The sequence below is a fragment of the Rhinopithecus bieti genome, unplaced genomic scaffold (assembly GCF_001698545.2).
Source record: "Rhinopithecus bieti isolate Rb0 unplaced genomic scaffold, ASM169854v2 scaffold_31823, whole genome shotgun sequence".
Lineage (NCBI taxonomy): Eukaryota > Metazoa > Chordata > Mammalia > Primates > Cercopithecidae > Rhinopithecus > Rhinopithecus bieti.
In genome coordinates this window covers 469734-493978 of record NW_016814121.1, presented here as the reverse complement: position 1 = coordinate 493978, position 24245 = coordinate 469734, and the positions used below count along the sequence as shown (strand labels likewise).

General features: G+C 46.8%; 2 protein-coding genes across 2 annotated transcripts in view; one reads left to right on the top strand and one right to left on the bottom strand.

Annotated features, from left to right (window-relative positions):
- Positions 1 to 10288, bottom strand: part of RCC1L (RCC1 like) — a 58404-nt gene extending 48116 nt beyond the window's left edge. The window contains exons 1-2 of the mRNA XM_017849888.1: positions 10144 to 10288; positions 9987 to 10038 (exon numbers count right to left, since the gene is read on the bottom strand). Of these exons, the coding sequence (XP_017705377.1) occupies positions 9987 to 10038; positions 10144 to 10288 (197 nt within the window). The remainder of the gene's footprint in view (positions 1 to 9986; positions 10039 to 10143) is intronic.
- Positions 9829 to 24245, top strand: part of GTF2IRD2B (GTF2I repeat domain containing 2B) — a 67172-nt gene continuing 52755 nt past the window's right edge. Inside the window, exons 1-2 of the mRNA XM_017849887.1 lie at positions 9829 to 10254; positions 11327 to 12508. Of these exons, the coding sequence (XP_017705376.1) occupies positions 12031 to 12508 (478 nt within the window). The 5' untranslated portion in view covers positions 9829 to 10254; positions 11327 to 12030. The remainder of the gene's footprint in view (positions 10255 to 11326; positions 12509 to 24245) is intronic.

The following is a 24245-nucleotide window of genomic DNA, read 5'->3' as shown; positions in this document are numbered from 1 at the left end:
TTTTTAAAGAGACAGGGTCTTGCTCTGTTGCTCAGGCAGTACAGTGGCACGATCACAGCTCACTGCAGCCTCAAATTCCTGGGCTCAAGGGATCCTCCCACCTCAGCCTCTCAAGTAGCTAGGACTATGGGCACACACCACTACACCCAGTTAACTTTAAAAATAAATTTTTTTGGTCAGGCACGGTGGCTTACACCTGTAATCCCAGCACTTTGGGAGGTGGAGGCAAGCAGATCACCTGAGGTCAGGAGTTTGAGACCAGCCTGGCTGACATGGTGAAACCCCGTGTCCACTAAAAATACAAACAATTAGCCAGGCATGGTGGCAGGTGCCTGTAATCCCAGCTACTCGGGAGGCTGAGGCAGGAGAATTGCTTGAACCTGGGAGGCGGAGGCCTCAGTGAGCCGAGATCGTGTTATTGCACTCCAGCCTGGGCAACAAAAGCAAAACTCCATCTCAAAAATATAAATAAATAGCTGGGTGCGGTGGCTCAAGCCTGTAATCCCAGCACTTTGGGAGGCTGAGACGGGCGGATCACGAGGTCAGGAGATCGAGACCATCCTGGCTAACACGGTGAAACCCCATCTCCACTAAAAATACAAAAAATTAGCCGGGTGCTGTGGCGGGTGCCTGTAGTCCCAGCTACTTGGGAGGCCGAGGCAGGAGAATGGCGTGAACCCGGGAGGCGGAGCTTGCAATGAGCTGAGATCTGGCCATTGCACTCCAGCCTGGGCGACAGAGCAAGTCTCCGTCTCAAAAAAATATAAATAAATAAATAAATAAATAAATAGATAGATAAAGTTTTTGCGGGGGTAAAGATGTTATCTTGATATGTTGCCCGCGCTCATCTCAAACTCCTGGCCTCAAGCAATCCTCCCATCTCAGCCTCCCAAAGCAACATTTGTCCTTTTGTGTCTGTATTACTTCATGTGGCATAATGCTGTCAAGGTGCTTTCATGTTGTAAGATGTAGCACAATTTCATTCCTTTTTTTGTTTAATCTCAGCTCACTGAAACTTCTGCCTCCCGGTCTCCTGCCACCACTCCCGGCCATCCTCCCACTTCAGCCTCCCGAGTCATTTGGACTACAGGCAAGCACCACCACGCTAGGTTAATTTTGTATTTTTAAACAGAAACAGAGTTTTGCCATGTTGCCCAGGCTGGTCTCAAACTCCTGAGCTCAGGCGATCCACCTGCCTTGAACTCCCGGGCTCAAGTGGTCTGCCCACCTCAGCCTCCCAAAGTGTTGGGATTACAGGCGTGAACCACCACACCCTTTGCCTATTTTATTTTATTGGAGACGGAGTCTCACTCTGTCATCCAGGCTGGAATGCAGTGGCACAATTTCAGTTCGCTGCAACTTCTGCCTCCCAGGTTCAAGCAATTCTCCAGCCTTAGCCTCCTGAGTAGCTGGGATTACAGGCGTGAGTCGCCACACCAGGCTAATTTTTGTATTTTTAGTAGAGATGGGGTTTCACGATGTTGGCCAGGCTGGCCTTGAACTCCTGACCTCAGGTGACCCTCCTGCCTTGTTCTCCCAAAGTGTTGGGATTACAGGCGCGAGCCACCGTTCCCAGCCCCTTTCCCCATTTTAGAATTGGGTTGTGTGGGGTATTGTTGTTTCTGCTGTTGTTGAGTTATAGGAGTTCTTTATATATACTGGATATTAATCCCTTATCAGATATAAAATTGGCAGATATTTTCTCACATCCTGTGGGACTCTGTTGATGGTGTCCTTTGATGCACAAATTTTTCCATTTTGATGAAGTTCAATATACCTATACCAAATCTGATGTCACAAAAATTTCCCCCATTTGCTTTGAAGAGTTGTATAGTCTGGGCATGGTGGCTCAAGCTTGTAATTCCAGCACTTTGGGAGGCCAAGGTGGGCAGATCACTTGAGCCCAGGAGTTCAAGACCAATGTTGGGAACATGGTGAGACCCCGTCTCTATAAAAAACAAAAATAAAAATTAGCTGGGCATGGTGGCACACACCTGTAGTCCCAGCTACTCAGGAGGCTGAGGTGGGAGGATCATTTGAGCCTGGGAAATTGAGGCTGCAGTGAGCCATGATAGTGCCACTGTATTCCAGCCTGGGTGACAGAACAATACCTTGTCTCAAAAAAAGAAAAAAAATAAGAAAGAAAGAAAGGAAGGAAGGAAGGAAGGGAGAGAGGGAAAGAGTTTTGTAATTTTGGCTAATACATTTAGCTCTTTCACCCAGTTTGAATTAATTTTTGTATATCATTCAAGGTAAGGTAAAGATGCCACTTCATTTTTTTGCATATGGCTATCCAGTTTTCCCAGCACCATTTATTGAAAAGACTGTCCTTTCTCTATTGAATGGTCTTCGTAACCTTGTCAAAAATCATCTGACCATACGTGTGAGGGTTTATATCCTGGATTTCTATTCTATTCCATATGTCTGCCTTTATGCCAGTACCAACCTGTTTTGATTACAGTAGCTTTGTAATAAGTTTTGAAATCAGGAACTGTGAAACATCCAATTTTGTGTTTTCTTTTAGAAACTATTTTGGCTATTCATCATCCCTTGGGATTCCATACACATTTTTTTATGAGACAGAGAGTCTCACTCCGTTGCCAAGGCTGAAGTGCAGTGGCATGATCTCAGCTAACTGCAACCTCCGCCTTTTAGGTTCAAGCAATTCTTGTGCCTCAGCCTCCTGAGTAGCTAGGATTACAGGCACCCACCACGATGCCCGGCTAATTTTTGTTTTTGTTTTTTGTAGAGATGGGATCTCACCACATTGGCCAGTTTGGCCTCAAGTGATCCGCCCAACTCGGCCTCCCAAAAGTGCTGGGATTACAGGCGTGAACCACTGCACCTGACCTGTAGAAAGGTTTTTAATTATAATTTCTTTTTTTTTTGAGACAGAGTTTCACTCTTGTTTTCCAGGCTGGAGTGCAATGGCACGATCTCAGCTCACCGCAACCTCCGCCTCCCAGGTTCAAGCAATTCTTCTGCCTCAGCCTCCTGAGTTGCTGGGATTACAGGCATGCGCCACCACACCCAGCTAATTTTGTATTTTTAGTAGAGATGGAGTTTTGCCATGTTGGTCAGGCTAGTCTTGAACTCCCGACCTCAGGTGATCCGCCCGCCTTGGCCTCCCAAAGTGCTGGGATTACAGGTGTGAGCCACCGCACCCGGCCTAACTATAATTTCAATGTCTTTAATAGTTATAGAGCTATTCAGGTTATCCTTTTCTTCTTGAGTGAGCTTTGGTAATTGGTGTCTTTCAAGAAATATGTCCGTTTCATCTAAGTTGTTGAACTTAATACCATAATCTTGCTTATAGTTTTCCCTTATTATCTTTTTAATGTCTGTAGAATCTGCAGTGATTTCATCTCTTTAATTCCTAAAATTGGTAAGTTGTGTCTTCATTTTCTTTTCTGTCCAGTCTAGCTAGAAGTTTGTCAGTTTCATAAACCATCCCACAAAAGCAGCTTTGGGCTCACTGATTTTCTCTATTATTTTTTCTGTGTTCTGTTTCATCGAGTTCAGATTTTACCTTTATTGAGTCTCTTTCCTCTCTCCTGCTTAATTTGTATTTAATTTTCTCTTATTTTTCTTGTGTCTTAAGTAGCTGAATTTATTAATTCAAGACATTTCCTTTTTCCTAATATAGGTGTTCTGTGCGGCATCTCACCAATTCTGACGTGTGCGTGTTTTTTTATTTTCATTTAGTTCAAAAGACTTTGTAATATCCCTTTTCATTTCTTCTTTATTCCATAGTTTATTTAGAAGTGTGTTATTTGATCTCCAAATATTTGGGGATTTGTCAAGCACCTTCTGTTATTAATTTCTTTCCTTTTCTTTATCTTTCTTTCTTTCTTTTTTTTTTTTTCTGAGACAGGATCTCACTCTCTTCCCCAGGCTGGAGTACAGTGGCGTGATCTTGGCTCATTACAACCTCCACCTCTTGGGTTTCAAAGTGATTCTCCCACCTCAGCCTCCCAAGTAGCTGGGACTTACAGGCGCTTGCCTGGCTAATTTTTTGTATTTTTAGTAGAGACGGGGTTTCACCATATTGGCCAGGCTGGTCTCCAACTCCTGACCTCAAGTGATCTGCCCGCCTCAGCCGCCCAAAGTGCTGGGATTACAGGCGTGAGGCACTGCACCTGGCCTGGTTTATAGTTTTTATTATGTTCAGACAATTGTCTCTCCTCTCCTCTGCAGATTTCAATTATTTGTGTATTAGATTACTTGAAGTTGTCCCAAAGCTCATTAATGCTTTTACTTTTCTAATTCTTTTTTCTCTGTGTGTTTTTCTCTTTCTGATAGTTACTATTGCTGTGCCTTCGAGTTCATTAACCTTTTCTTCTGCAATGTCTAATTTGTCATTAATCCCATCCAGTGTACTTTTTAGAAAAAAAGCTCGTTGTAGGCTGGGTGCAGTGGCTCACGGCTATAATCCCAACACTTTGGGAGCCTGAGGCGGGAGGATCACTTGAGGTCAGGAGTTTGAAACCAGTCTGGCCAACATGGTGAAATCCCATCTCTACTAAAAATACAAAAATTAGTCGGGCGTGGTGGCATGACCTGTAGTCCCAGCTACTTGGGAGGCTGAGGCAGGAGAATCACTTGAGCCTGGGAGACAGAGGACGCAGTGAGCTGAGATTGCACCACTGCACATCAGCCTGGGCAACAGAGATAGACTCCGCTGCAGAAAAAAAAAAAAAAACCTTGACCAGGCACGGTGGCTCACGCCTGTAATCTCAGCACTTTGGGAGGCTGAGGTAGGCAGATCACAAGGTCAGGAGTTCAAGACCAGCCTGGCCAATATGGTGAAACCCCATCTTTACTAAAAATACAAAAATTAGCCGGGCGTGGTGGCGGGCACCTGTAGTCCCAGCTACTTGGGAGGCTGAGGCAGGAGAATGGCGTGAACCCGGGAGGCAGAGGTTGCAGTGAGCCAAGATCATGCCACTACACTCCAGTCTGGGCAACAGAGCGAGACTGTGTCTCAAAAAACAAAAACAAAAAAAAACCTCATGTAGGTTTTATCTATAGAAGTTCAATTTGGGTCTTCTTAATATTTCCCATGCCTCTACTTAACTTTTGAGCATTTGAAATAGTTATAATGATTGTTTTAATGTCCTTTTTGCTAATACTAATATCTGGGTGAGTTCTGGGTTGATTTACATTGTTTATTCTCCTCATTACGGGTCACATGTTCCTGTTTCTTTGTATGTCAGTAATCTGCTTGGACACCAGACACTGTGAATTTTACCTTTCTTGAAGCTGGGTATATTTGTATTACCATAACTCTTCTTGAGCTTTGTTCTGGAATACAGTTAAGTTACTTGGAAACAGGCACAGTGGCTCATGCCTGTAATCCCAGCATTTTGGGAGGCAGAGGCAGAAGGATCATTTGACGTCAGAAGTTTGAGACCAGCCTGGCCAACATGGTGAAACCCCGTCTCTACTAAAAATACAAAAAACTTAGCTGGCTTTGGGAGGCCAAGGTGGGCAGATCACGATGTCAGGAGTTCGAGACCAGTCTGGCCAACATAGTGAAACCCTGTCTCTACTAAAAATACAAAAAATTAGCCGGGTGTGGTAGTGTGCGCCTGTAATCCCAGCTACTTGGGAGGCTGAGGCAGGAGAATTGCGTGAACGTGGGAGGCGGAGGTTGCAGTGAGCTGAGATTCAGCCACTGCATTCCAGCCTGGGCAACAGTGCAAGACTCTGTCTCAAAAAAAAAAAAAAAAAAAAAGCTGGGTATGGTGGTGCACATCTGTAATCCCAGCTACTAGGGAGGCTGAGGCAGGAGAATCGTTTGAACCTGGGAGACAATGGTTGCAGTGAGCCGAGATCATGCCACCGCACTCCCACCTGGGAGACAGAGTGAGATTCCGTCTCAGAAAAAAAAAAAAAATTACTTGGGAACCATTTGACGCATTCAATTCTTGCTGTTATGCCATTAGGTGGGTATTAGGCAGTGTGCAACCTAAGGCTGATTTTCCCCTCTAATGAGGCAAGACCTTGCTTAGTCCTCTACCCAATGACCTGTGAATTCTGAACAGGCACCATTCTTGGCCCTGAGTGTCAAGCACTATTTCAATGCATTCAGATGGTTCTTTCCCTAGAAGCAAGTAAGTATGTCACACGTGTGTGCTGATGTACTCTGCTACATATCCAGGGGTTTCTCTGCAGATCTCTAGGGTTCTCTCTCTGTGCAGAACTCTCTCTGTGGTACCCTTCCTTATAAGCTGCAGTTACCTTGTTCTTTCTGGACTCAGCTCTGTTACAACCAAAGAAGTCAGCTGGCCTCTTAGTTCTCCAGCTAAGCAATTGCAGAGCTCACCTCACATTTACCATCTCTCCAACACTATCTTTTGTCACCTCATGTCTAGTGTCTTGAAAAACACATTGTTTCATGCATTTTTTTTGTTTATTGTTGCAGCTGGGAGGGTAAATCTGGTCTTTGTTACTTTGTCTTGGACAGAAGCGTAAATTAGGACCTTTACTCTGAAATGGACATTTTTGAGAAGAGTGAAATGAGTTACATTTTACAAGATTCTTCTTGTTACTGTGTTGAGAATGGAAGAGGATTAAGGGCAGAATTAAGGAGAGAAATTAGGAGTCTATAGCAAGAGACAGTGTTGGCTTGGACTCGTGAGGTGGTAGTGGGGGCCATCAGAAAGTGGTAGAGGCCAGGCTCGGTGGTTCATGCCTGTATCCCAACAGTTTGGGAGGCTGAGGAAGGAGGCAGGAGGATCCCTTGAGAACAGCAATTTGAGACCAGCCTGGGCAACACAGGGAGACCCTGTCTCTACAAATATATACATATATTTTTTTTTTCGTAGAGACAGTCTTGCTCTGTTACCCAGGCTGGAGTGCAGTGGTGTGATATCGGCTCACTGCAACCTCCACCTCCTGGGTTCAAGCAATTCTCCTGCCTTAGCCTCCTGAGTAGCTAGGACTACAGGCGCCTGCTGCCACTGATTTCTTTTGTATTTTAGTAGAGACGGGGTTTCACCGTGTTGCCCAGGCTGGTCTCAAACCCCCGAGCTCAGGCAATCCAACCCCCTTGGGCTCCCAAAGTGCTAGGATTATAGGTGTGAGCCACCACACCCAGCCTCTACAAATAATTTTTTTTTTTTTTTTTTTGAGATGGAGTATCGCTCTACTGCCCGGGCTGGAGTGCAATGGTGTGATCTTGGCTCACTGCAACCTTCGCCTCCCAGGTTCCAGAGATTCTCCTGCCTCAGCCTCCTGAGTAGCTGGGATTACAGGCGCCTGCCACCACACCCAGCTAATTTTTGTATTTTTAGTACAGACAAGGTTTTACCATGTTGGCCAGGCTGGTCTTGAACTCCTGACCTCGTGATCCGCCCACCTCGGCCTCTCAAAGTGCTGGGATTACAAGCGTGAGCCACTGCACCTGGCCAAATAATTTTAAAAATTTGCCGGGTGAGGTGATGTGCGCCTAGGGTCCCACCTACTCAGGAGGCTGACGTGGGAGGACTGCTTGAGTGCAGGAGGCTGAGGCTGCGGTCAGCTATGATTGTACCACTGCTCTCCAACCTGGGTGACGCAGCAAGTCCCTCTCCCCCCAACACACATAGCAGAAAAAAAAAGAGAGAGACAGAGAAAGTGGTAGAATCTGGGCAAAGTTAGAGCTGCCAGAGGTGTCTGAAGGAATGGTGTGGGGTGTGGGAGGAATAAGATGCTTCCAAGCCTTCTGGCTTGAGTAAGTGGAGGAATGGAGTTTCATTCACTGAGCTGGAGAAGACTGCAGGAAGAAGTGTGGGGAGCATGAGACATGTTCTTCTTGGGATGCCTATTCTCCAAGAGAAAAAAAGTTTTTCTTAAGTCACTGTACAAGTGAAGATTTCAAAGCAGGCAGTGGAGTACATGTGGAGTTTAGGGGAATGGTCTGGGCTGGAGATAAATATTTGGGAGTCATAACGATATGAAAATGTAATCTTAAAATGTATTTAAGGCTCTAAGACTGGAGGAGATTCATCTAAGGAGTGAGAGCAGACAGCAGAGAGATCCAACACTGAACTCTTACACCTGTACCATGTAAACGCTGGGAAAAGAAGGACCAGCAGCAGCCACCAAATAGGCAGAACACCCAGCAATGTTTCAACAAGGACTAAGTGGGCCAGGCACGGGGCTGCATGCCTGTAATCCCAGCGCTTTGGGAGCAGAGACAGGAGGATCGCTTGAGCCCAAGAGTTTGAGACCAGCCTGGGCAGCACAGTGAGATCCCTGTTTCTAGAAAAACAATTTTAACTAGCTGGGCATGGTGGCACCTGCATGCAGTCCCAGCTACTCAGGGGGACTGAGGTGGGAGGATTTGTTGAGCTGGGGAGGTTGAGGCTGCAGTGAGCTATGATCACATCACTGCACTCCAGCTTGGACAACTGATCAAGACCCTGTCTCAAAAGGAAAAAAAAAAAATTTAAAATATGAAGCAGGCTGGGTGCAGTGGCTCATGCATGCCTGCAACACCCACACTTTCGGAGGCAAAGCAGGAGGATTCCTTCAGCCCAAGAGCTTGAAGCCAGCTTGGGCAACAAAGTAAGACCCCAGTCTCTACAATTTTTTAAAAAATTAGTCGGGCCTGGGGGTGAATGCCGGTAGTCCCAGCTACTCAGGAATTCGAGGTGGGAGGATCACTTGAGCCTAGAGTTGAAGACCAGCCTGGGGAATACAGACTGTCCCTACAAAAAATTTAAAAATTAGCCACTGTAATCCCAGCACTTTGGAAAGCCAAGGCAGGAGGATTGCTTGAGCCCAGGAGTCTGAAGCTGCACTGAGCTAGGATGACACCACTGCACTCCAGCCCGGGTAACAGAGACCTTGTCCCAAAAGAGAGCAAAAGCAAAAAAAAAAAAAAAAAAAAAAAAAAAAAAAAAAAAAAAAAGGCAAAGAAACGTTAATTCTGAGCCATGGGTAAACAATTTCTCTTATTCTCAGATATTTAAAAATAAATATGTGGCCAGGCGCGGTGGCTTACACCTGTAATCCCAGCACTTTGGGAGGCAGAGGTGGGAGCATCACCTGAGGTCAGGAGTTGGAGACCAGCCTGGCCAAGAGGGTAAAACCCCATTTCTACTAAAAATACAAAATTAGCAGAGCGTGGTGGTGCAGACCTGTAATACCAGCTACTCGGGAGGCTGAGGCAGGTGAATCCCTTGAACCCAGGAGGTGGAGGTTGTAATGAGCCAAGATGGTTACACTGCACTCCAGCCTGGGCAACAAGAATGAAACTCCATCTAAAAAACTATATATATATATAATTATAATTCAGTCAGACTACTATAATGTCCGACTATGCCCATGATTGGCTGGTGATGCCACCCACACTATCAGAAAGGGTCAGGACAGGATGTTGCAGTTTATCACGAACAACTCGAGGACTTTAAGGCCCAGATTCACCGGTTACTTGTGGTGATCTGCTCTGCAGGTACAAACTGCAATTACGTAAAAAAAAAAAAAAAAAAAAAAGAAGAAGAAGAAGAAGAAGAAGCCAGGCGCGGTGGCTCCTGCCTGTAATCCCAACTCTTTGGGAGGCCGAGGTGGGAGGAACACCTGAGGTCGAAGTTTGAGACCAGCCTGACCAACATGGAGAAACCCTGTCTTTACTAAAAATAGAAAATCAGCCGGGCTTGGTGGCACATGCCTGTAATCCCAGCTACTTGGGAGGCTGAGGCAGGAGAATCGCTTGAACCCGGGAGGCCGAGGTTGCAGTGAGCCAAGATCGCTCAATGATGGAGTCATTGCACTCCAACCAGGGCAACAAGAGTGAAACTCCGTCTCAAAAAAAAGAAAGAAAATTAAATAACAGCAAGCAACTGCATGCACGTTTGAGGGCGGTGTCCGGGGTGAGAAAGGCCCCGCCAGCAATCCATGCCACAATCAGCGATGGCTGAGCGGTTCTGGACCTCGCAGGACCGGGCTGCACGCCTCCAAGCAAATGCACAGCGCGGCTAAATTGGATTCGACAGCACCGGAAACGGCGACTCCCACTTGGGGCGCTGCGGACACACAAGTCGAGGCTGCCTTCCAGGAAGCAAACAAAAAAAGGGGGGGAAAAGGGGGGAAAGAAAGAAAGAAAGAGAAAAAGGAGGGCGAGTGGCGAGCAGAGGCCTCGGCCGCCGCCCACACGCCTCGCAGCGTGCTCGTCCCCCACGCAGGGCTCCCGGCCGCAGCCCTCGGCCATCGGCCGCTCCCAGGTGGCCCAGGCCTCTGACTCCGCGGCCGGCCCGGCGCCCTCAGGTGCGTACCCCGCCCCCGCCGCCGCCGCCGCCATTAAGGGCGGGTTGCCTTTCGGAACGTCCTACTCCCGAGAGCCTGGGGAAGGGAGGTCACCCGACCGCAGGGGGAGGTGGCACCCCGGCACACCCCGGCGCCCCGAGGCGAGGCCCCCCCCCAACCCGGTCCCCGCGGGCACGACCAGAGGTGTGAGGGTGGGGGCGGGGAAGCCTTGCCGCGGGGGCAATGGTCGTACGCACGGAGCGCGCATCCCTCTCCTTCCTGATTGGCCGAGCGGGGGGTGTGCGTGACGTCACGCTCTGTCCGGTGTACGTGGGGCGCTCGCGCTGCGTGCGGATGCGCTTGATTGGTTAGGTGAGGGGGCGGGGCCGCCGTTGTTACCAGGCAACTGCGCCTCGGATCCGCCCCCTGACGTCACGCGCGCCCAGAGGCCCAGGTTGTGGGTTTTGTCTGTCGATATGGTCCTCGCGACGGTCTCCGGGGATCTGTTTTTTGGCGAAAAACCAATCCAGACTCCCAAGGAAAAAGACCGAGGCCCGGGAATTTCCCGTTGCAATTCTGGTTTCGAGTTAAAGGGGGACAAAGGCTCTCAGGGCTGTATTCTCCACCCCTCAAGCCCACGCTTTCTTGTTTCTTAATAACAGCTTCGTTGAGATCCATTGTAAAATTCACCTTTTAAGAGTGAATAATTCAGTGCACAGAGTTGTGCAACCTTTGCCACTAATTGCGGAACGTTTTCAGCACCCGAGGAGAAGAAACTCCAATCCCATTAGGCCGTCATTCCCGGGTCCCCACCCTGTCCCTACCCCCAGCCCCTGGCAATCACTTTTGTCTCCATGGATTTGCCTATTCTGGACATTTCGTGTGGTTAGAACCATCCCAAGTTTTTTGTGTGTCTGGCTTCTTTCCTTCTTTATGACTGAATACAAATCCATGATATGAATACACAGCATTTTGATTTTCCATCCATTGATGGCTATTTGGGTCATTTCCACCTTTTGGCTGTTACGAATAATACTGGTATGAACATTGGTGTACACGTTTTTGTGCGGACATTTGTTTTCAATTCTCATAGGTGTATACCAAGGACTGGAATTGCTGGGCCAAGCTTTGTGTTTTAAGGAAAATAAAAAATCGTGTTTTAGGTTCGTGCTGGTAATTTGAAGTAAGCAGATGTCTAGATGTAAGCTTGGAAACTGGCCAGTTGGCGATTGCTCACGGCTGCAGTTGAAGACTCCAGCAGCCTTTTCTCCTCTTTGCTTCCATTTGGAGAGGAAGGCATCATAGGCTGTGTGACTTCCGTGGACGCGGGGCTTGGCACCAGCTTGCAGTTGGGATCAATCTTCAGTGGCGATTTGGAGTGGGTCACGGTTCTTCCTGCCTGTCTGCCTGCCTGTTTAGTCCCTGACGTCTGCTCCCCAGGGCCCTGGCTCTTCCCCCACGCCTTCAGCCTGCACAGTCCCTTCTCTCATTCTCAGGCTGCGGAACCTGGAAGTACAGTTTTCCCCCCTTTACCCACTGTTTCAGTTACCTGAGGTCAACCGTGGTCTGAAAATATTACATGGAAAATTCCAGAAATAAACAATTCATAAGTGTTAAATTGCACGCTGTGATGAAACCTTGCGCTGTGCAGCCTGGCAGTGAATCGTCCCCTTTGTTCAGCGTCCCCACGCTGTGGGCGCTCCACACCCATAGTCACTTAGTAGCTGGCTCGGTTATCAGATCGACTGTCACAGTGTCCCAGTGTGTGTGTTCAAGTCACCCTTACTTTCCGTCATAATGGCCCCACAGCACAAGAGTAGTGATGCTGGGAATTTGGATAGGCCAAAGAGAAGCCGTAAAGTGCTTCCTCTAAGTGAAAAGGTGAAAGTTCTCGACTTAATCAGGAAAGAAAAAAAATCCTATGCTGAGGTTGCTAAGATCTACGGGAAGAATGAATCTTCCATCCGTGAAATTGTGAAGAAGGAAAAAGAAATTCGTGCTAGTTTTGCTGTCTCACCTCCGACTGCTAAAGTGACGGCCACAGTGCGTGATAAGTGCTTAGTTAAGATGGAACAGGCACTGCATTTGTGGGTGGAAGAGATGAACAGAAAACGTGTTCCCATTGACAGCAACGTGTTGCGCCAGAAAGCCTTGAGCCTATACCAAGACTTCAGCAAGGGATGCTCTGAAACTGACACCAAGCCATTTACTGCGAGTAAGGGATGGTTACACAGATTCAGGCATAGATTCTCACATCATTACAAGAAGAAGAAGGGTAAGTACGTTACAAGTCATATTGAGAGAGAGAGATCGAGAGAGAGAGAGAGAGATCACATTCACATAACATTGCAGTACTTGATATACTTATTCTATTTTATTGTTGTTACTTTCTTACTGTGCCTAATTTATAAATTAAAATTCATCATAGGTGTGTATGTATAGGTTGAACACCTCTAATCCAAAAATCCAAAATTTGGTCTGTTCCAAAATCCAAAACTTATTGAATGCTGACCTGATGCAAGTTGAAAATTCTATACCTGTCACCTTTGCCTTTTTTTTTTTGAGACAGAGCCTTGCCCTGTCACCCAGGCTGGAGTGAAGTATTGCGATATCGGCTAACTGCAAGCTTCACCTCCCGGATTCAAGCTATTCTCCTGCCTCAGCCTCCAGAGTAGCTGGGATGACAGATGTGCACCACCACGCCTAGCTAATTTTTGTGCTTTTAGTAGAGATGGGGTTTCACCATGTTGGCTAGACTGGTCTCAAAATCTTGACCTCAGGTGATTCACCCACCTCAGCCTCCCAAAGTGCTGGGATTACAGTCATGAGTCACTGCGCCTGGCGGGCCTTCTTTTTTTTCTCTTGAGACAGAGTCTTGCCCTGTTGCCCAGGGTCTCGCCCTGTTGAAATGGTGGGATAACAGCTCACTGCAGCCTCGACCTCCTGGGCTTAAGCAATTCTCCCATCTCAGCCTCCTGAATAGCTGGGACCACAGGCATGCACCCCCACACCTGACTAATTTTTAATTTTTTTGTAGAGGCAGAGTCCCATTATATTGCCGGGCTGGTGCCACTATATTGCCTGGACTCGCCAACATGGTGAAACCCCGTCTCTACTAAAAATATAAAAATTAGCCGAACGTGGTAGTGCACACCTGTAATCCCAGCTACTCGGGAGGCTGAGGCAGGAAAATCACTTGAACCTGGGAGGCAGAGGTTGCAGTGAGCCCAGATCACGACACTGCACTCCAGCCTGGGCGACAGAGTGAGCCTCCATCTCAAAAAAAAAAAAAAGAACATAATAGATTTAGGGTTTGGCAGTATTTGCAGTTCCAAGCATCCACTGAGGGTCTTGGAACGAGTACCCCTGAGATAAGGGGGAGACTCCTGGCCCTTCCTTTCTCTTGTCCTCCCAGTTGATTCATCTGCATTCCTACATGCCCTGGGCCCATTTCACAGGTGTCTGGCTTCTTTACTGTACTGCTTGTGATTCCCCTACACTCCTTGCCATCAGTATACATTTTTTTGGGGTGGGGTGGGGACGGAGTCTTGCTCTGTCGCCCAGGCTGAAGTACAGTGGCACGATCACGTCCCACTGCAACCTCTGCCTCCTGAGTTCAAGAGATTTTCCTGCTTCAGCCTCCTGAGTAGCTGGTATTACAGGAGTGCGCCACCATGCCCAGCTAATTTTTTTTTTTTTTGAGATGGAGTTTCGTTCTTATTGCCCAGGCCGGAGTGCAATGGCACGATCTTGGCTCACTGCAACCTCCGCCTCCCGGGTTCAAGCAATTCTCCCTGCTTCAGACTCCCAAGTAGCTGGGATTACAGGTGCCCACCACCACATCTGTCTTTTTTTTTTTTTTTTTTTTTTTTTGTATTTTTAGTAGAGACAGGGTTTCACCATGTTGGCCAGGCTGGTATGGAACTCCTGACCTCAGGTGGTCTGCCCGCCTCTGACTCCCAGAGTGCTGGGATTACAGATGTGAGCCACCTCGCCTGGCCACTAGTATAGGTTTTCACATTGCAGGTGCTTAATACATTTTTGTTGTATGGTGAATCGTGTACTCTTGAGTTTGTACTTGTAGGCTGAGCTGTGAAGCAGGTAGAATTTATTAATTAAAACTAAGCCCTGCGGCTGGGTGTGATGGCTCACACCTGTAATCCCAGCACTTTAGGAGGCTAAGGCAGGAGGATCGCTTGAGTCCAGGAGTTCAAGACTAGCCTGGGCAACATGGCGAAAGTCCATCTTTACAAAAAAATAATAATAATAATACAAAAGTTAGGTGGGTACAGTGGTGTGCACCTGTGGTCCCAGCTACTTGGGAGGTTGAAGTGGGAAGATCACTAGAGCTTGGGAATCCCAGGCTGCAGGGAGCTATGATCATGCCACTACACTCCAGTCTAGGTGATAGAGCAAGACCCTATCTCAAAAGAAAAAAGCAAAACAAAACAGAAAACAAGCCCTGAGTCTGGGCGCAGTGTCTCATTCCTGTAATTCCAGTATTTTGGGAGGCTGAGGCAGGAGAATGGTTTGAGCCTAGGAGTTCAAGACCAGCCTGGGCAACATAGTGAAACCTTGTCTCTACAAAAAAAATAAAAATAAATTACAAGTTAGCCATTCATGGTAAGCTGTGATCTTACCACTGCACTTCAATCTGGAGAACAGAGCAAGACTGTCTGAAAACCAAAACAAAACCAGAAAACTAAGCCCTTTAAAACCTGAAAAATTAACCTTTGGAAAGGAAAATCTAGAAATGGTTTTTAAAAATAAACCAGGCCTCTATTTCAAGATTTCAGAGTTTTCATAAAGGCAGTGGATGACATTCCAAATGATGAAAGATTGTAAGGGATAGATACAGATTCTAGATCAGTGATGGGCAAACCTTGTTTGTAAGGACAGTAAGTATTTTTGGCTTTGGGGACATGGGGTCTTTGTCACATACATGCAAACCTTCCTTTGCAGGAGAGCAGCTGTAGCCAAGATGTAAACAAGTGAATGACTGTGTTCTGATAAAGCTTAATTTACAAAAATAGGCTGCAGTCTGGATTTGACCTGTAGGCTGGAGATTTTTCTAGGTACTTACTTTTCATTAGTAAAATATTACATTAGAAGGACAGAAGGTCCTCCAGGATTGCTGGGAAAACAAAATGAGATTTGGAAGTTTTTGGAGTTTACATCTACAGTTTTAAAGGAGCAAAAAGTGCTGGGCACGGTGGCTCATGCCTGTAATCCCAGCACTTTGGAAGGCCAAGCCAGGCAGATCACCTTAGGTCAGGAGTTCGAGACCAGCCTGGCCAACATGGTGAAACCCCATCTCTACTAAAAATACAAAAATTAGCGGGGTGTGGTGGCATGCACCTGTAATTTCAGCTACTTGGGAGGCAGAGGTTGTAGTGAGCTGAGATTGCGCCACTGCACTCCAGCCTGAGCCACAAAGCAAGACTCCATCTCAAAATAAAAAAGCAAAAAGTTAAGTACTATGTAAAAATCTGTCATCTCAATAAATGGTGCTGGCACTTCAGATGTGAGTAGGAAAATGGTTAATAACTATATCAGCTTTGGGAGATTTTATTCTGTGGTACAAGTTCTTACGGTCAAGGATTTTGAGCTTTATTAGAGTGCAGTGAAATTTTCTCAGGAAAATGTACTTGGGACGGGAAACACTGTGTTGGCTTATAGTCATATTTCATTATTTTCAGTTTTCTATTAATGCATGCTGTGTTCCAAATCATAAAATATAAAAGACAACATTCCTGCCTCCATTTGTTGTTATGTACAAAAGGCAAAGAAAGTACAATAATTATGAAACACTCAGCCCAGCACAGTGGCTCACCCCTGTAATCCCAGCACTTTGGGAGGATGAGGCAGGAGATCACTTAAGCCCAGGAGTTCGAGACCAGCCTGCACAACATGGCGAAACCCCCTCTCTACAAAAAATACAAAAATTAGCGGAACATGGTGGCGCATGCCTGGGATTCCAGCTACTCAGGAAGCTGAGGTGGGATGATCTCCTAAGCCCAAAGAGGCAGAGGCTGCAGTGAGCTGTGATTGCACCACTGCATTCCAGCCTGGGTGACAGAGTAAGACCCTGCCTCAAAAAATGATAATAATTATTATGAAACACTTGTTTTTTCAATGATTACTGGTAGCATAGTTGACGCCAACTGATAGTATCTTTTTCGAATTCCACCTGGTGTCATCCTGCCTATTATTTTATTCTTTGTTTTTTTTTTTCAATTTTTTAATTTCTATTTTTGTTTGTGTTTTATTTTATTTTCTTTTTTGTTAAAAAGCAGACTTTTGACATCAGAACCTGTTTAGGGATTACTGTGGTATAATATTCTGGGGGTGGGCCGGGCGCAGTGGCTCACACCTGTAATCCCAGCACTTTGGGAGGCTGAGGCGGGTGGATCATGAGGTCAGGAGATCAAGACCACAGTGAAACCCCATCTCTACTAAAAATACAAAAACTTAGACGGACGTGGTGGTGGGCGCCTGTAGTCCCAGCTACTTGGGAGGCTGAGGCAGGAGAATGGCGTGAACCTGGGAGGTGGAGCTTGCAGTGAGCCGAGATTGTGCCACTGCACTCCAGCCTGGGCAACAGAGTGAGACTCCATCTCAAAAAAAAAAAAAAAAAAAATTCTGGGAGTGACAGAACTGTTTTATACCTTGATTTTAATAGTAGCTATATGACTTTATATATGTCAAAATTCATAGGGGCCAGGCAGGTGACTGACACTTGTAATCCCAACACTTTGGGAGGCCAAGGCGGCAGATCACCTAAGGTCAGGAGTTTGAGACCAGCCTAGGCAACATGGTGAAACCTCCTCTCTAATGCATTTGCATTAAAAAAAATGCAAAAAGTGAGCTGGACATGATGGCATACGCCTGTAGTCCCAGCTACTCAGGAGGCTGAGGCACGAGTATTGCTTGAGCCCAGGATGGGGAGGTTGCAGTGAGCTGAGAGTGCTCCACTGCACTCCAGCCTGGGTGACAGAGTGAGACCCTGTCTCAAAAAAGAAAAAAAAAAAAATCATAGAGCTGTACACTGAAAAGGGTGAACTTTGCTATAAAAAAATTATAGTTAAATATTAAATCATTGTTAGCTGACTGAGCACACTACCTATGTGTCAGCCCTGCTCTACAAAGTGCAGAAAAAAACATCAAGTGACATGAACGAGTATTTCACCTTTATAATTAAAGAAATGGGCCGGGCGCGGTGGCTCAAGCCTGTAATCCCAGCACTTTGGGAGGCCGAGACGGGCGGATCACGAGGTCAGGAGATCGAGACCATCCTGGCTAACACGGTGAAACCCCGTCTCTACTAAAAAAATACAAAAAAACTAGCTGGGCGAGGTGGTGGGCGCCTGTAGTCCCAGCTACTCCGGAGGCTGAGGCAGGAGAATAGCATGAACCCGGGAGGCGGAGCTTGCAGTGAGCTGAGATCTGGCCACTGCACTCCAGCCTGGGCGCCAGAGCGAGACTCCGTCTCAAAAAAAAAAAAAAAAAAAAAAAAAATTAAAAATATCCCCTTTTTGTCCGTTTTTAATCAGATAAAAGAATTTGTATTTAAAAACTGTTTCCTTTATGTTAGGCTGGGCGAGGTGGCTCATGCCTGTAATCCCAGCACTTTGGGAGATCAAGGTGGGTGGATAATTTGAGGTCAGGAGTTCAAAACCAGCCTGGCCAACATGGTGAAACCCTGTCTCTACTAAAAATACAAAAACTAGGCCGGGTGCGGTGGCTCACGCTTGTAATCCCAGCACTCTGGGAGGCCGAGGTGGGCAGATCACGAGGTCAGGAGATCGAGACCATCCTGGCTAACACGGTGAAACCCCGTCTCTACTAAAATTACAAAAAATTAGCTGGGCACGGTGACACGTGCCTGTAGTCCCAGCTACTCAGGAGGCTGAAGCAAGAGAATCGCTTGAACCTGGGAGGCGGAGGTTGTGGTGAGCTGAGATCAAGCCACTGCACTCCAGCCTGGGCAGCAAAAGCAAAACTCCATCTCAAAAAAAAAAAAAGAATTTTAATCTTTTTTTAAATCTCACAGGAAATGGATTGCATGATTGTTTTGACCATTTTTCTTCATGCTAAATAAAGTACACAGACTTAAGCATTGAGTTAAGAGATCGGTGTTTTGATTGCCTTTTGGTCGGCATCAGGGAGAGACCTCTCTGAGCTTGGAGGTTGTTTTAAGGACGCGGGGTGTCATGATTCTAGTAATTGTGTGTGTGTGTCTGTGTGTGTGTGTGTGTGTGCATTTCACACAACAACCCATACATAAATATCTTATAATTCATCTTCCAGGCACTTGAGAATGAAGAGACCACTGTTATAATAATTTCACTGGCAGGGCGGGCATGGGCTGGGACTGCCCCACCTAGGACATGTGGTCACCCGCCTTATTTTCCCCTCCTGGGGCCTTTCTTCTGTTTGCCCTTCTGCTCCTCCACTGCGGTTGCAGCCTCTGCCATTCCTTAAACCACCTACACACCCCCCGGCAGGCTCCCATGCTCTCTGTATCCTTTCACGGAAAATAATATTTCCCTTGGAGGGTATGTGAGTTTTAAATTGGGTGATTATAAAAGCATCGGCGTGTAGAATGTAGTTCAGTACATGTTAATTTTCTTTTTTTCCATCCAACCTCTCTTTTATTTGATTTTTAAAATCTCTTTGGCCGGGCACAGTGGCTCACGCTTGTCATCCCAGCACTTTGGGAGGCCAAGGAGGGAAGATCACTTAAGGTCAGGAGTTTGAGACTGGCCTGGCCAATGTGATGAAACCCTGTGTCTACTAAAAATACAAAAATTAGCCAGGCATGGTGACCCAAGCCTGTAGTCTCAGCTACTTGGGAGGCTGAGGTAGGAGAATTGCTGGAACCTGGGAGGCGGAGGTTGCAGTGAGCTGAGATCGCACCACTGCATTCCAGCCTGGGCGACAGAGTGAGATTTTGTCTCAAAAACCAATAAATAAATACAATAAAAACTGTTTTATTGAGATATAATTCACATACTTATACAATTCACCCATTTGAAGTATACAGTTCAGGCTGTACATGGTGGCTCATGCCTGTAATCCCAACACTCTGGGAGGCTGAGGTGGAAGGATCGTTTGAGCCCAGGAGTTTGAGACCAGCATGGGCAACATAGTGAGACCTCTTTACAAAAATTAAAAATTAGCTGAGTGTGGTGGCACAGGCTTGTCGTCTTAGCTACTCTGGAGGCTGAGACAGAAGCATTGCTTGAGCCCAGGAGGTCAAGGCTACAGTGATTGCACCACTGTGCTCCAACTATGATCATGGCACTGCATTTCAGCCTGGGTGACAATGAGACCCTGTCAGAAAAATAAATAAAAATTTAAAAAATAGTGGTGGGCACAGTGCCTCACACCTGTAATCCCAGCACTTTGGGAGGCCGAGGCAGGTGGATCACCTGAGCTCAGGAGTTCAAGACCAGCCTGGCCAACATGGCGAAACCCCATCTCTACTAAAAATACACAAAATTATCCAGGCATGGTGGTGCGTGCCTATAATCCCAGCTCCTCAGGAGGCTGAGGCACCCAGAAGGCAGAGGTTGCAGTGAACCATGATTGTGCCACTGCACTCCAGCCTGGGAGACAGAGCAAGACCCTGTCTCAAAAAAAAAAAAAGACAATTAAAAAAGTGTACCGTTCAGTGGTTTCTTAAAATATATTCACAGAGTTGTACAACAATCATCAGTCAATGTTTTTTTGTTTTTTTTGTGTGTGAGACGGAGTCTGGCTCTGTCACCAGGCTGGAGTGCAGTGGCGGGATCTCAGCTAACTGCAAACTCCGCCTCCTGAGTAGCTGGGACTACAGGCGTGCACCATGACGCCCGGCTAATTTTTGTATTTTCAGTAGAGACGAGGTTTCACCATGTTGGCCAGGATGGTCTCGATCTCTTGTCCTTGTGATCTGCCCGCCTCGGTCTCCCAAAGTGCTGGGATTTTTTTTTTTTTTGGACGGAATCTTGCCCTGTTGCCCCACCTGGAGGGCAGTGGCATAATCTTGGCTCACTGCAACCTCCGCCTCCTGGGTTCAAGCAGTTCTTCTGCCTCAGCCTCCGGAGTAGCTGGTCTGGAGTAGCTGGGATTACAGGCGCCCACCACCATGCCTGACTAATTTTTACTAGAGAAGGGAGTCTCACCATGTTGGCCAGGCTGGTCTCGAACTCCTGATCTCAAGCGATCTGCTCGCCTCAGCCTCCCAAAGTGTTAGGATTATAGGCGTAAGCCACCATGCTGGCCCCATTTCCTTCCTTCCTTCCTTCCTTCCTTCCTTCCTTCCTTCCTTCCTTCCTCCCTCCCTCCCTCCCTCCCTCCTTCCTTTTCTTTCTTTGACGGAGTCTCGCTCTGTCACCCAGTCTGGAGTGCAGTGGCGCCATCTCGGCTCACTGCAAGCTCCACCTCCTGGGTTCATGCCATTCTCCTGCTTCAGCCTCCCGAGTAGCTGGGACTACAGGCGCCCACCACCTCGCCTGGCTAATTTTTTTTATTTTTGGTAGAGACGGAGTTTCACCGTGGTAGCCAGGATGGTCTCCATTTCCTGACCTTGTGAACCTCCCGCCTCAGCTTCCCAAAGTGCTGGGATTACAGGCGTGAGTCACAGCGCCCGGCCCCAGCCCCGTTACTTAATACACACTGAGTGTAATGACGTCATAGATCAATGGCAACTGAAGGTGTGAAGAAGTGGAAATAGCACTAGGCAAAAATTGTCCTGGTGTAAGTTCTAGCTTTGCTTGGACAACTTGCTAAGCTATAAAATGAGAATACTTCTACGCCCTTTTCTCTACCGAGGATGCTAAAGACAAAACAAAGATTATGAATGGAAATTCTCTGAGCTTCCAAAAGAATAAAGATGAAGCGTGATCTAAGGGAGTGTTCTAGTGAATGGAAACATAACACACCTTTGCCGTTACATATTCTTTGATATACATTTGCTTGGTGAGTGGAATCTAGAATGCTCAAGAAAAGACTTTCTAGGACCTACGCATCTCCTGGCTGGATGCTGCTTCTTCTACTCTTCAACTTAGCCAAAAAGCAGAGAGGCAATTGAGCTGCTTTTTCTGACTCCAGCTCTGTTGCCAGAACAGTCTTTGCTATGAAAAACAATATTGGCTGGGCGTGGCGGCTCACACCTGTAATCCCAGCACTGTGGGAGGCGGAAGCGGGCAGATAGCTTGAGCCCAGGAGTTGGAGACCAGCCTGGGCAACATAGTGAAACCCCATCTCTACTAAAAATGCGAAAATTAGCCAGGTGTGGTGGCATGCACCTGTAGTCCCAGTCACCTGGGGGCTGAAATGGGAGTATCAACTGAGCCCAGAAGGTCAAGGCTATAGTGAACCATGATCACACTCCAGCCTGGATGACAAAGCAAGATGCTGTCTTTAAAAAAAAAAAAAAAAAAAAANAAACCCCGTCTCCACCAAAAATACAAAAATTAGCCAGGTGTGGTGGCTCATGCCTGCAATCCCAGCTACTCAGGAGGTTGAAGCAGGAGAATCACTTGAACCCAGGAGGCAGAGGTTGCAATGAGCTGAGATCGTGCCACTGCACTCCAGCCTGGGTGACAGAATGATACTCCATCTCAAAAAAACAACCAAATCTCTCCCTATCCTTCCCTTCCCCCTACCATTCTGTTTAATAATAATAGAGATACATAGATTTATAAAAAAAAAAATTTTTTTTTTTTTTTGAGACAGAGTCTTGCTCTGTCGCCCAGGCTGGAGTGCAGTGGCCGGATCTCCACTCACTGCAAGCTCCGCCGCCCAGGTTTACGCCATTCTCCTGCCTCCCGAGTAGCTGGGACTACAGGTGCCCACCACCTCGCCCGGCTAGTTTTTTGTATTGTTTAGTAGAGACGGGGTTTCACAGTGTTAGCCAGGATGGTCTCAATATCCTGACCTTGTGATCCGCCTGTCTCGGCCTCCCAAAGTGCTGGGATTACAGGCTTGAGCCACTGCGCCCAGCCAAAAATTTTTAACGATAACAATTTGCATCCTACTGGTTCAGCGTAGCTAATGTTCTCAGAAAGATTCTAACTCTAAGGGATCCTCAAGTGTCTTCAAAGAATTTTGATAGATAGTTGCATTTTTAGAATTTCTTTTCAACCTTCCGTAACTGTCCATACTGGCTAGGGTGTGCTGTGGTTGCAAACGACACCAGACTTTGGAGGATTAAAGGAGCAAAGACTTACTTCTTGGTTGCACTAAAAGTCTGTTGTGTGTTGACTGAATCTGTTTCACGTTGTCCGCAATTTGGAACCCAGGCTGCTGTGGTGGTCCCATGTGAAACGTTCCCAGTGGCCACTGAGGAGGAAGAGAGAGTATGGCAAAGTGAATTTACTTCCCTGACATCCTCAGTCCACGAAAGTCATGTGGCCACACCACATTCAAGTGGGTAAGAAATCAAACCACATGATCTGAAAGAGACGTTTGTGAATATTTCCAAATAACCCCATGTAACCTCCACACTTCGCTCCCTTAAATCTTCAGTTTTGACTGGGCCCAGTGACTCACGCCTATGATCCCAGCACTTTTGGGAGGCCAAGGCGGGCAGACCACCTGAGGTCAGGAGTTTGAGACCAGCTTGACCAATATGATGAAACCCCGTCTCTACTAAAAATACAACAATTAGCCGGGTGTGGTAGCGGCTGCCTGTAATCCCAGCTATTCAGGAGGCTGAGGCAGGAGAATCGCTTGAACCTGGGAGGCAGAGGTTGCAGTGAGCCGAGATCACGCCACTTCGCTCCAGCCTGGGTGACAAGAGCAAAACTCAAAGAAAAAAAAATCTTCTGTCTTCCACATGTACCCTCATGTGATCTGTTTGTCTTTTGCTTACAAATAGAATTAAGTCAAATACTGGAGGGATATGATGGTAGCTTGGCAAAATGCATCAGCCAGGCACAGTGGCTCATGCCTGTAATCCCAGCACTTAAGCAGGCCGACACAGGAGGATGGCTTAAGCCCAGGAATTTGAGATCAGCCTCGGTGATAGAGCAACACCCCATCTTTACAAAAAAAATGTTAAAAAATATAGCTGGGTCTGGTGATACATGTCTGCAGTCCCAGCTACTCCAGAGGGTAAGGCAGGAGGATCACTTGAGCCTTAATTGAGCCTGGGAGTTGGAGGATACAGTGAGCCATGATTGTGCCACTGCACTCCAGACTGGGTGACAGAGTGAGATCCTGTCTCTAAAAACAAAACAAACAAACAAAAAGCTAAAAAAAAAAAAAAAAAGCTTGACAAAATTTAGAGTGAGCTTTTAGGAGACAGAAGTCCAAAAGGAAGAGGGAAAGAAGGAATTTTCTCTTCCTATCTTTAGTACACAAACCCTTTCCTTTCTATAGTATGTCCTTTCTATGTCTAAGTGAAACAGGATGGTAGCTGTCACAACCATGCTGAAATCTGACTAAACGTCATTGGATCAATAAGATATGAATCCTCTTCTCATCTGGGAAAGAACATGCTCCTGTCACATAATATCTGAGTTTGTTTTATGGGGAGGCCATGTGTAGGTTTAGTGGAAAATATATGCTGTAAAGTTAGCATAAAAATAAATTTAAAAGGCTGGGTGAGGTGGCTCACACCTGTAATCGCAGCACTTTGGAAGGCCTAGGCAAGTGGATCACTTGAGGTCAGCAATTCGAGACTGGCCTGGTCCAACATGGTGAAACCCCGTCTCTACTAAAAATACAAAAATTAACCAGGCGTGGTGGTGGGAGCCTGTAACCCCAGCTACTTGGGAGGCTGAGGCAGGAGAATCGCCTGAACCTGGGAGGCAGAGGTTGCAGTGAGCCGAGATTGTGCCACTGCACTCCAGCCTGGGCGGCAGGGCAAGACTCTGTACCCTCCAACCCCTGCCAAAAAAAAAAAGGCTAGGCATGGTGGCTCATGCCTATAATCCCAGCACTTTGGGAAGCCGAGGCAGATGGATCGCGGATCACTTGAGACCAGGAATTTTTTTTTTTTTTTTTTTTTTGTGACGGGG